The sequence below is a fragment of the Daphnia pulicaria genome, chromosome 6, assembly GCF_021234035.1.
Source record: "Daphnia pulicaria isolate SC F1-1A chromosome 6, SC_F0-13Bv2, whole genome shotgun sequence".
Lineage (NCBI taxonomy): Eukaryota > Metazoa > Arthropoda > Branchiopoda > Diplostraca > Daphniidae > Daphnia > Daphnia pulicaria.
This window is the reverse complement of record NC_060918.1, coordinates 2555034-2567671: the sequence shown is the minus strand read 5'-3', so window position 1 is coordinate 2567671 and position 12638 is coordinate 2555034. Positions and strand designations below refer to the sequence as shown.

General features: G+C 40.4%; 2 protein-coding genes across 5 annotated transcripts in view; one reads left to right on the top strand and one right to left on the bottom strand.

Annotated features, from left to right (window-relative positions):
• The window catches only part of LOC124341660 (somatostatin receptor type 5-like), a 76095-nt gene extending 71305 nt beyond the window's left edge, over positions 1-4790 (top strand). For 3 of the 4 annotated variants that reach the window (XM_046794590.1, XM_046794592.1, XM_046794591.1), the window contains exons 2-8: positions 385-581; positions 658-864; positions 935-1066; positions 2173-2571; positions 2671-2943; positions 3022-3388; positions 3548-4790. In XM_046794590.1, the coding sequence (XP_046650546.1) occupies positions 474-581; positions 658-864; positions 935-1066; positions 2173-2571; positions 2671-2943; positions 3022-3388; positions 3548-3648 (1587 nt within the window). In that variant the 5' untranslated portion in view covers positions 385-473 and the 3' untranslated portion in view covers positions 3649-4790. The remainder of the gene's footprint in view (positions 1-384; positions 582-657; positions 865-934; positions 1067-2172; positions 2572-2670; positions 2944-3021; positions 3389-3547) is intronic. The other variant, XM_046794593.1, reaches the window with a different exon arrangement.
• A 2702-nt stretch (positions 4791-7492) lies between these two features.
• LOC124343498 (zinc finger protein ZPR1-like) lies at positions 7493-9406 on the bottom strand. Its single transcript, XM_046796825.1, has 7 exons — positions 9190-9406; positions 8878-9130; positions 8659-8816; positions 8430-8601; positions 8254-8358; positions 7862-8188; positions 7493-7790 (listed from the first exon to the last, which is right to left on the bottom strand). Exons 1-7 carry the CDS (start codon positions 9295-9297, stop codon positions 7564-7566), a joined length of 1350 nt encoding a protein of 449 aa, XP_046652781.1. The 5' UTR covers positions 9298-9406; the 3' UTR covers positions 7493-7563.
• Positions 9407-12638: the final 3232 nt, after the last annotated feature.

The window sequence follows — 12638 nt, the reverse complement described above, 5'->3', positions numbered from 1 at the left end:
AATGGCACAGAGTACTGAAGGAAGAAACAAATAAGGCAGAAAAGGAAAAACACAGTTTCGTATTAGAAAACAAACCGGTTGTTTTTCAGCTAGACTCACAGCCTGTGTGACGTTAACGCAGAAAAATAAGATCAACTATAAGCCTGAATGTAAGAATATACGTGGATCATAGGTTGCCTATGGTGACGGGCGGTTTAATCAATTTGTCAACCTCTTTTCGTACGTTGCCCCCGCACCTCGGAAACTTAAAACCTTCATTTCAGAAGGGTTTATAAATCAAATACTACAGAATAACAATAAATACGACAGACTTTTAAGACCGAAAACGTACAAGTGAAATGGATCAAAGAAACACAAAATTTTTACTTGTGGTTTCCTTTTCAGGGATCAGCAGAAAGGCTTTTTTGTTCATCCCTTTTTGGATTTCACTTGTTGCTGTGGAGTTGATTGCTTCTAATTGACCACACAACAACATGGACAGCATGGTGTCGTGGACGAACGACACGGGAGACATGCCGGACTTGATCGTCAACGACTACGAAATTCCTCTGCTGGGCGCGTTTCTCTTTTATTTTGTTCAGGTAGTCTGATGGCGATAAATGTTTGGTTTTCCCTTAATTTAACTTGATGTTATTTTATTTTTGTTTGGCACCAAAGTGTTTGTATGGCACTGTCTTTGTCGTAGGTCTCATGGGCAACACTCTCGTCATCTACGTCGTCCTCCGCTACACAAAAATGCAGACAGTCACCAATTTGTACATTTTGAATTTGGCGGTGGCAGACGAATGTTTTCTCATCGGCATTCCATTTATTATGACGACAATGGGCCTGGGATATTGGCCATTTGGCAACGTCATGTGCAAGGTGAGATAACTTCAACGCCCACGAAAATTTTGTGACCGATTGAATTGCCTCGTCTATTTTGTCGTGATAGATTTACATGACAACGACCTCGGTCAATCAATTCACAAGTTCCTTGTTGTTGACGGTTATGAGCGCTGATCGTTACATAGCCGTCTGCCATCCGATCGATGCGGCCACAGTCCGGACACCTTTCTATGCCAAAGTAAGTCTACGCATTTTTGTTCGCGACTGCGGTTTAAATTTTCTTTTTTGGTTAATTTGATTGATTTGATGTCGCTTGATGTAAAATTTTACTTATTGTATGGGCCTCGCGTCGCTACTGTTTTATTGGTGGCATATTCGTCCCGCTTGATTTTCCCGTAATGCATTTATACAGCCTAGAGAGAATCGTGCTCCACGGTAATATTGATACGGAACACGAACATCTGTCCCTATTATGGTCCATAATAGTCCTGGTCCTATTCGGAGACGGATCGCACGGCATTTAATCGAGAAAAGGAAAATCTCATTAGAACCTTTTCTCCCCTTTCTCTCAGTTGCGTCTTCTTCGATTATTCTGCCGCTGCTGGTCTTGTACTTTTTGTATATTGGATCGATTCAACGTCCAACACGTCACTGATCGATTTCCAACGTTTTCTCAAAGGGAAATCAAAACCTTTTTAGGCCTATATCGTTGCTGTTGGTTGGTTCAATGCCATATCTCAGCCCTTGCTGATTTGGGAAGCGATCAAGGGAAATCTTTGAGCCTATAGACCACCGCGATACTGGGAACAGTTTTGATTTGTGTTTCCCATTGTCAGACTTCTTCCCTTTCCTTCCGCTGTTCTCCTTTTTCCAATTCTCCCTTTCGATGCCTTAAATATTCCGTGGTCCGTGGCGACAGTATATAGGGCCATAGGGGGAGATGTGATATGTGACATTTGTAGGGTCTGGTATGCCCAAGGGTATGGCTATCGTTTGTGTTGAAAAATAAAAAGAAGAATAACGATCCGGCTGGGTAAAACGTGATCAGAATCCGGTCAATAAACTATTGCGCAGAAGACGATTAATCTTATTGAGGCTTGGCTTCACTCGGCTGCGCAATAAGAACTTCAATCACGTCAATAGAAAAGTCTAAATAATTCTACAAACAGTAGCGCTGCATCCGGTTGCATAATCATTTCATTGCATTTTCCCGTCGTCTGAACTTCAACTTTTCCTACAAACTCAATTGAAATTAGAAATTCAACCAACTTTTAATGGCGCCAAATATTCAAGTCACGACACTTACGTCATAGAATAAAATGTCAATAAATTTACAATCGACAGGTCGTGTCCATGACAACTTGGGGCATTTCTTTCCTCATGATTGTGCCAATTTTTTTGTACGCCCACACACAACAAGTTCATTCGGACTGGGCCATCGGCAGCATCAACGATTCCGGGGTGGTCGACACTTTGTATTGGTCAAACGGCTCGGCCACGACCATCGCTTCCTGGATCACCAACAACACGTTGGCCATGTCGTCTATCCTAACCGGAAGTAGCCTCGAGGATGGGACCGAGTTTCATCCGACAAGTCCCATCGTCAGCTGCAACATTTACTGGCCAGAAAACGAGTACATGAACGGACAGGCCGCCTTCACCCTCTACACTTTCACCTTGGCCTTTGCCATTCCACTCATCCTCATTTTAGTCTTTTACATCCTCGTCATCAGGAAACTGAAAGTAAAAAAGATTCGTTGGTTTTTCATTCGCCAATTCAACTGTTGATAAAAATTGATTTCTTCGCTTTCTTTATTGGCGAAATAAAAATAAAAATTACAGACGGTGGGACCGACCAACAAATCCAAGGAGAAGCGCCGCTCCCACCGCAAAGTGACCCGACTGGTCCTGACAGTCGTCACCGTTTACGTCCTCTGTTGGTTACCTTATTGGGTTTCCCAAGTGTCGTTAATATTCACTCCACCCAAAGCCTCACAGTCTCCGTACATCGTGGCCATTTTCCTGCTGGCCGGTTGCCTGGGCTACTCCAATTCGGCCGTCAATCCAATCCTCTACGCTTTTCTATCCGACAACTTTAAGAAAAGTTTCATGAAGGTTTTCGCCATCGCTGTCGATTATCTGCCTCCATTTTCCGATTGGTTTTTGAGCTCCTTTTCTCTCCTTGTTGTGTAGGCGTGCACGTGCGCTGAGCGGATGGAAGTCAACAAGGCGCTGGCCGGCGAGAACAGCGTCTTCACACGTCGCGGACGCAACTCGGAACGCACTTTTGGTCACAACGACTCACTGCGATCCCGAGTTCCACCAGTTCCTGGGCCAACAGGCCGGTCGTACGGCCCTCAGGGAACAATTGAGCTACCGAATCCTATTCTCGCAACAATCCAACAGGAAATGTGCGTGTCTTTCGTCAACCGATCTGACGACGAGTGTTGTAACGGCAGCAGCGCTGAAAGGGAAATTCCAGATGTCGCAAACGGTTCGCTGAAAATGGACGAGCCTTTCACCAATGGCCGGAATTCAGCAAAATCAGATGGTAAACAAGGTATATCTAAAGCTAAAACCATTTGGACTTTCATTAGTTAAGAAATCTGTTAATTGTATGAATAAGAGACTAGGCTAATCACTTGAGCAACTCAAATCGTCTTTTCGGTTCGTTTTGAAATTATAGAATTTTTTTTTACTTTTCCGTTTGTATCCGTAGTAACAATCGCTTCATCGGGAACCGTGGACTCGGTGATTTCCTGTCAGCACATCACCGTCCAAGTCAACGGGTCCAGCGATGTTCTTCATAGTGACCTCTAAACTGCGGATTGACCACAAAGAAGCCGGTCGCTGGATATTATAGCAAAAGCCTCAACACCACATAATCTCTTCATCATCAACTTCCCCCTTCTCTGGTGAACCGTTCGCAACTGAATCACCATATATTGATCCCGTTTTAGTGGTCCATCAACTTCCTGTTCTGCTATAATTGACCCATTTGTGTTTTGAGAACGAATAAGAACACGACCAATTTTTCAATTATATGTCACGTGAAAATGGCTTTTTTCGGAGATGATGATTATGCTGTCCTCCCTGAAACTACCCTCATCTATTACATGTCACATTTCTTGTCCTCTTTATATATACGTCTGTGTGTACATTCATCCAATTGATCACGCGATCGAAATGTAAATATTCAACGTTTATTTTCTATTATATCCCGCCGTGTACATATTTGCTGCTATTTTACTCATCTCCTCCTTTTGGGTATACGTATTGATCGCTTGTCTCATATCCCTGCTGGACCCGTTTGGTGGCGGCTTCTGCTGTCCTCTTCGTCGATTCCTTTTCATTTTCTTGTTGACCATTCGCACGGGTTTATCGACAACCACGACACATATTTTAAGTGAGTGAAGCAAAATCAATGTCGTGATTGCCGAAAAACCAATCATTGCCACTGTGTTACACGGAAATGAATCGAACCCCCACCTCCTCCCAGTTCCATATATTATCGCAGGAAGTCACTCTGTATAGCAAAAAGCACCAAAGTACTACTACTACCGGGCGTCCGATGGCCTACAAACAAGTTAAACGCGCAGCGTGTGTGCACGTCACAACTGAGCCCGTAATTGTGCACACATGCAGTGGATCTCACACGGCTGTCGGAGCCATTTCTTCTTTATTTTTTTGTTTTTCGTTCAAGACCCATACCCATACACATCAATTATACTTCCTCATCACGTTCCTCCCGCGTTCAAACAGTGTATAAACGTATATATACAAAAAATCCATCATCATTTCGTTGCACTTTTATGTGAAAAACTGTTCCACCGTACGTACTACGTTATATTCATGTCTTTATTGTTTCGTTTGGGCAACGAGGATATAACCGTCCCGTTGAAATTGGCAATCTAATACATCAGTACCTAATGCCCCCCGATGGCGGTGAATACAGCAGCCTATATATATCGTCTCTATCGTGACTAATATGAGCGGCAAACGATTCAACAAACATTCAAAACGGCTGAGCACCCGGTATAGTTTCTCGAGCCGCATATAATAAAACCATCAAATCCTGGCGAAATGAGAGCTCATACGTATATATTATGGTAGTAGCAGCTATAATAATTTGGAGGAACTTGCGCACCGTTCAACTTGCCAATTAGAGCTACGCGGGCGTACGCGGGCATCGGTAATAAGAAATGCAATTGAAGCTTCTCAACTCGGGAGAAACGAATAAGCATAATAGATCACACACGCACCCTTTGGCTGATTATTGGCTCATTTATACGTGTTTGCTCAATGGTCCAGACCGTTAATTTCGTGCCGATTGATCAAGCGCTCACGAATGAAAATTGGGGTCTTAGACGTGAAATATGTATAAGCGATATGAGAAAAACCAATCGAAAAACTCCTTTTGGCAACGATTATTATTAAAAAAGCCTAAAGTGGCCTGTTAATGCGCCAAAGCGGGTATACAACACAATAATAGTGTATACCCGCGGACTTTTGTATTATAACGGCATTTTGTGATGATTGCAAGTTGTGTCATGTATCTATGTCAGCACGAAGACAAACGCGCCCACTCGGGACGGGAGTTTCTTGTACGTCACTGGCGATTCTTCTTTTCGGGGATCATGTTCTTCTTTTGCATGTGGATGATGCAGCAGTAACGCTTGGCCATTTTTGTTTGTGTTCAAACAAACTTATCGCTAGAACACTCATTTTTTTTTGTTGGATATACACTGCGATTGTTTTGTTTTTCTCTGCTCCGTTTCTTATATGCCGGAACTAATCCTCAGTGGAGCTATGTGAGAGACAAGAATACAGTGGCGGAATCCGAGGGGGATATCGCCATTGTGGAAAGTGCTCGTCAATCCCGACGTGTCTTTGTATAGTTGGGACTCTTGCCATTTTGTTATTCTCTGTTTTCTTTTCTTCTTTCTCTCGTCTTATATTCGGCGCGTAGTACGTCGTCGACCTTTGATATGCCTGTAGAAATAAGATCCTTGTTTTTATTTCGATACGGAGCGGGGGAACCACTTCCTTTTTTTATTTCCGTGTTGCTCGACGGAGAAAAGACGACGATACATTTTCGTAGACCGCTGCTGCTTGTTATGTTTGGGCATCACGTACTGAATAGTCTTTCACTCTCGCTTTTATCGCCAACCGCTAATCATAAGCGCGTCCAAGATATACCAGCGTTGTTGCGAGTCATTCAATTTGATACGAATTGGCTATGGCACTTGTGTACAAGGACAGTTTTGTGGAAGTGAAATAGATCTGAGTTTACAGTCAGATATTACGGTTGCACCGTGCATAATATTGAATGCTGTCAGAAGGAGAAGGAAGCTTAGAATGTTGTGCTTTTTAATCTTATAAGCGGACTGTAATGAAATCAATAATAGAGTTGCAAGGAAGAAGCTAACGAAAGAAGAAACAACAATTAATCTGAACTACGTAAATTATTCAATCTTAATTCAAGAGTGCTGCTCACTCAGTGACTAAACTTGATTATTTTTCTTTTGTAGTTAGTAAAAAAGTTAGGAATCGTCGCTTACCAAGATAAACAGGAACTGCAGATAATTTAGTAGTTTCTTAAAAGAAAAAAAGGAAAGAGCGGCAGATTATATTTTTTTTTTGCGCAACTAACAAATTGAAATGGGATTCAAAGAAGTGGCTCACTTCCGGCCTAAATGTTATAACACGTGACTGTAAATCCTTGGGGGAAAAAATACCACGGAATAGGCGATATGGCGATTCCACAGCAACGGATGTTGTTGGGTTCACGAAATGTCTTGACATTGCTTACATTTTCGTCTCGACCTTTTATCTGATCAATACTTCCGAGTGCTCAACGAAAAGGACTTCAGGTTTGATCGATCCAGCAAATTACTGTGGTCACGGAAGAATTATTACAGCTTGGAACATTATGTAGGCTTCAACGCGGAGCATAGAGTACGTTCTCCCTAGGATGAGAACGAGGTGCAATTTCCAGCCTAATGGCTTCCCACGCTGAATTTCTAAAATGGTTTTACACAGCACAATTAGGACGAAAAAGAATAAAACACAAGACTTGCAGCAATAGTGAATAGCGCCAAGAAATTCCATTTGATCTGATCCGCTATTAGATAAATTAACTCCTTTGTATTGGAAGAATAATAACAAGGTATATGCTGTACCTCGTTGAGTAATTTGATCTTGATATGAATTACGGGAATCCCAATTCGGGCTAATGCACACATGTGACATGTCGAATTATTGCGCGTATGTGTTGTGCTTGCGAATGTCATAATATGATCAGACTGGAGATACGTTGTCTCGTGATCGATGGATAATATCCAAACAAAAGGCTCAATTCAATATGTAGCAATAAGCACCACCGTAATTACGTCATTTGTGCACGGGTAAACATTTGGTACTTGCAGCAAAAAGGAACCATCAACATTGATATATGTATCTAAAAAAAATCATCACGACAGTTACCAGGCAACGGCAGGCTTGCCATAACGGAACGCCTCAACGAGTTTCAATTTCAAAATTTCCATTCGATTTCTCCGGATGTATGGCTGGTTGGGAAAGTCTACGGCATAGGGTGGGGCTGTGTATAAACTCAATATTTTCCCTAATTAAAATCGTCAGAATAAATCAGGCAAAGTATTGATCTCTTTGGAAATATGAGCCATATATATTCACAAAAAACCACCACAACAAATGTCATCGAGTTACAATATTTTATTCATTTTCACTGTAGTTTTCCAATTTCATGTCGTTCAAACCGAGTTCTTCGTTGTCTTCGAAAGTTCGCTCATAATAGACGATCTCCATTTCTGGATCATCTTCTGGAGCGTATACATTCTGCAAGTAGCTGTTACCGGCTGGGTCGTCCAGAATAATACGACTTCCCAACGATTTGCCACTAATGATATCGTCCAATTTTAGGTTGAAATGTTTCATTTGTTCTGAAATGAAATAATTCATTTCACATTAAATGCAACACGCTACGATTTGGTTTAACAATGGTTCAACATACCCTTCAAGGTTGACGTGGCGCTGTCGCCGCACATCAGTGGGTTCTGTCCGCTTAGTTGGTCCTTCATGGCAACCAACAAACCTTCTAGTGTAGTGAACTTTCCGCCTAAAGTTCCCGCACCGACTTCAAAGTCTAGTTCGGGGATGGACAGGGAGCAAGTTTCCGATTTGAGCACGTCACGCGACAGATCAATCAGATCCGTGATGCGCAACGTAATTTTCACACCTTTCTCGTTGATGCCAGAACCTGATTTCACCTCATTGGTTCGGTGACCGCAAGCATCGCAGTTGGTCGCCATGATAATGACCTCCTTGAAATAAGGTATGCCTGGAAATAAACAGATAGGGGGTGATCTAATTTAACTGTAAAACCTTTGACTAGTTCAATTTTACTTGTGAGTTTCATATTTGTCTCGCATGGCGCGTTGCATGACGGGCAGTTGGTACCAAAATGTAACACTTCGTCTGCCAAAGTATCATGAGATGCATCATCTTCGGCTGTATAATTAAAATATGCAAGAAAATACAATGGCCTCTGATTTAATGAAACAATTTTGATTCCAAAATACCTTGGGTTTCTTCCTCTTCTTCTTCCTTGATTTCTTTTAATTCTTCTTCGTAGATGCCGACGAGGTGGTTTTGTTCCTTGTTTCGCTCGTAATGAGTTGTTGTCAGTGCAGGGTCAACAAGAGGGGCATTCAAATTTTCAACATAGCTATTTCCAGAAGGGTCATCTATAACCTAAATATATTTCCATTAATCAGTGTTATGTTGTAAAAAATAGGATGTGAAACCTACAATTGTGAAAGGTTTTTCACATCTTTTTGTATCTTTCAACACTTGTATAAAGGTGTCAATTTTTTCAGCTGAATCAGGATCTAGGGCTCTCCTTGCTGGTTGGTCTTGCTCTAAGCCTGCAATGCATTTGCTTAAGATACCTTCAATGGTAGTTATTTCTGTAATATAAGTCACAAGTTTAATAACACTTAGCTTTGAATGAAACAATCTACCATTTACCTCCTCTTTTGGATTGGGGTGGGATTTCAAACTCAATCTCGGGAATCTTAACAGTGGCATAATCAGATTTGATAACCTGCCTGTTGAGATCTTTTGTGGAGGTGACAGAAACCTGGATTAGTGCTCCTTTTTCTTGAATCTTGTCACCCGACTGCACTTCATTGTTTTTAAGCCCGCAATGACCACATTCAAATGACATCAATATGATCTCTTTATAGAAAGGAATTTTTGTCAGCAGCAACCTAGTCATGCCCTACAAAGAAAACAAATCAATTTTTTGCTGGCACACACATCAATTATGCCGAAATTTACATCTTCGCCGCAATTGAAGCACAGTGAACTTATTTCCGTGATTTCGGGATCAGCATCATCGGCCTGCAAATCCCTAAAAACTGGTTTATTGGTTGCCTCAGTACTCATTGGAAGAAAAGTTTTTTAAAAAAGCTAAAGAACTGTAAACTTCTAGAACCAATAACGCAATCACGTGTCATTGACAGATTTTGAATATCGTCTGCTTGTTGTCGAAATTCACAAGTTCACAACGCCACCACCAAACTACAGCTTAGATGCCATTGCAAATATGATTTAACTAATTAAATGTTAATACAAAATAAAACGAAAAAATAATAAAGAATCTTTCTTTAATAATTTTAGTGGCTGAAATTAATGATAACAATTAATTTCACAAATTTTATAGGTGGCGCTGTACATTGATAAGAATACACTCGGCAACATTTCATGTGAGCGCTAAAGGATCGGCCATTTTCTTCCGGCTTCTGGCTTTCGTTAAACGAAGTATTTGCTGTCAATCTAGCTGATCTTGTCATCAATATGGGTTTCCAAAACTTGTGGTATTCTCACCCCCGTAAATACGGAGCCGGATCTCGTACTTGGTAATTTTTTTTTTACTTGTCTAGTTTTATTTTTGTTCGTTGTAAAATTCGTCAAATGTTTGCTACAAAACGTGGTACTACCTCACCGTTGTAAACCATTCTTTTCCACGCAAACCCACGTTAAATTGTATAGTTTCATAGAGGCTTTAATTGTATTGGGTTTCCTGGACTTGAATAAATCAATAAAATTTTCAGAAATCTTCAATGTTGTAAAGACATAAAGAAAGCTTATGAATAATTCTGTTTCTTTTACATTAGCCGGGCATGTGCCAACAGACATGGTCTTGTCAGGAAGTATGGCCTCAACCTCTGCCGTCAGTGCTTCCGCGAGTACTCGGCTGATATTGGATTCAAGAAGGTAAAAAATTTTAAGATGGTCTCATTTTATGCATTTTCTGATTTTCTGTTTTATTTTGCAGCTCGACTAAGGACCCTGTGCTCTGAGAATATGTTAATGCAGTTGCCGTAACATCTAAGCCTGAATACATATTCTTGGTGTCTCACATTTTTTTGAATGGTTTTCTTATTTTTCTTAGTGGGAGATAATCCTCCAAAATACTGGAAACATTGGTAGTAACAGTTAGATTTTTGGTAAAAGATTTGTTTGGTATCATGTGCATCATCATATGCAGAACTTTTAGACGTAAAGATTGTGGAAGCAACAGAGATGCTATTTCCTATTAGAGTGCAGCAACAATTAGGACAAGTCATCTACTTTTCAAAAGTGGAACAGTTTGTGCCCAAATGTGTAGAAACGTTTCTGTTCGTAAATTTTTGTCATATCGAAGTCGGTATACCAGCTCTACTCAAGTTACATACGTTCGTTTTATTATTGTCATATTATTCGGCAATCACACTAGACGTCAAGCAAGTCATCTGTAAGAACTCCGCTTAGTGACCAGTGTTTTGCAGTAAGTGTGCAATCTTGATTCCGCTCATTAGTCATGTTGAAACATACCAACGCAATTCTTTGTTACCGAGCGTTCAGGCAAGTAATGCTAAGTGACTCGTGAGATGCCGTCACAGTATTTTATTGGTTAACATGCCGACGCATAAAAGATTTGTTGTAAATGTTGAGTACTGATGTTTTTATCAGATTGCAATCGAGGTGTTCAATGTTTAAAAATAGAAATGACCTCAAGCTTGAGCTGGATTTTCCTTTTGTTGTATTCCAACCTGTCAAACCACGACTTTTTTCTTAATTCTTTGTCCCCTTATCCCCTTAAAATAATAAGTAAGCAAGTGGTCAATATAAATTGATAAAAGAAAAAATGACTAAACATTTCCACAGATATCCTTCCTAAGAATGTCTTTAATTCTTGCAATGTTTTTAGAAGCAAGTTTATTGAATTAGCAGCGCACATTTTAAAATTGCTTGAATTTATCGCAAAATGTTTTACAGAAAATCATAAGAAATACATAAAGCAATAAATGGTTTACTCTTCTGCGTGCCCCATATAAATACTGTTAGTTATACTCGAGTAATTTAATCGTTATATTTATAGAAAGTGTATCAATTTCAAAAGAATTTCACACAACCGTAGCCATCCGAATGTATTTGCGAAGCATAATCATCTAGTGGTCAGGTATTTTTTTTTTCATTTATCCGTATTGCACTCAAAATAGACCACTAGACTAGAAATGGCAGATAACATAAGATAGGAGACAGGATTTTTTGAGAATTGAAGGTGAAGTCTTTGGATTTTGATGCCGAGTATATTGGCGCCCATCTCAAAGGATTATCTGATGCTTCAAATAGATATAACAACTATTGTTCCAATCAGCCTAATCCTTATTTAGGATAAAACCGCTTAACGGTCTTTATACGGAAAAAACGCGGATAAGTCCTTTGGGTGCCAAGGTCGTCTCAACGAAAGCGAAATTTAATCTCTCATTTCCCAAGTCGTCGTATTAGTTGACTTATATGTCTGTGTGTTTGCTATCTTAAGAAAGCTGCTAGATTTTTTGCTGTATCACTGTGCATCGCGTTATTCTGCATTGAGTTTAGCCCTCTGGTTGTCTTCATCAAGGCCGCACAGACACAAAATCAACAAATGTCGTTTCTGTTAAATACAAACCCTCAGAGCGAACCGCAAGAAACTTTGGAATTAGAACGGTAGAGAGAAATTTTCGGTCGCCCGGACTCTCTAAGCTGCACTATTGATGAAACGGAATAACCCCATTTTAGCATGCATGACGGATTGCCTGTTGAGCATCGGTTAGGTTTACAAACCAACTATAGTGACTTTCGTTGGCATAATTTTAATTCACAACATCACAGCTACATGTATTGAAACACGGGACCATGACTAGGCCCTTTTATCTAAATAAACTCATTTTGCTGAGTAATACTCAATAGTAATGGCTTTAAAAAGAATCAATGCATTTGTCGTGTGTATCAACAAATAGGATACGACGACCTCTGTTAAAAGTTAAAACAGGATGTAGAATTATTTTTATATCATTATTTTGTGCTTTTTTCCGATCGTGTTTTTAATCCCAAACCAACAGCTGAAATCTCAGACGTTAACGACAGTTTCCCTCTTGTCAAGGAAGATGACTGATAAGATTTAAAAAATATTTGGGTGATAATTTGATCACGAGAAGCAGCTGTAACCCCCTATCGGTCCATCACTTTCCATCCGAAGATCAGGAAGAAAGTGTTAAAGAATACACCTTTCTCTAACAACCTGCGCTAATGACGGACGTGGAGAGAGCAAGGTCAACCTGGTGATGGACATGGTGAAATCAGGCTTGACGTCATACATATATGCGCCTAATAAATTGACTGCCTAATCATTGAGAAATCGAAACGATGGAGAGCCACGGAATTTCTGCCAGTCCACAATTTCTTCTCTCTCATGATGG

Bases quoted from the DNA above. Each gene is read 5' to 3' on its own strand.
- LOC124343498 (XM_046796825.1), bottom strand. From the start codon at position 9,297: ATGAGTACTGAGGCAACCAATAAACCAGTTTTTAGGGATTTGCAGGCC. The intron at 9,131-9,189 runs GTAAATTTCGGC...TTTTCTTTGTAG, and splicing joins GCTTCAATTGCGGCGAAGAT to GGCATGACTAGGTTGCTGCT. The intron at 8,817-8,877 runs GTAAATGGTAGA...CTTATATTACAG, and splicing joins ACCCCAATCCAAAAGAGGAG to AAATAACTACCATTGAAGGT.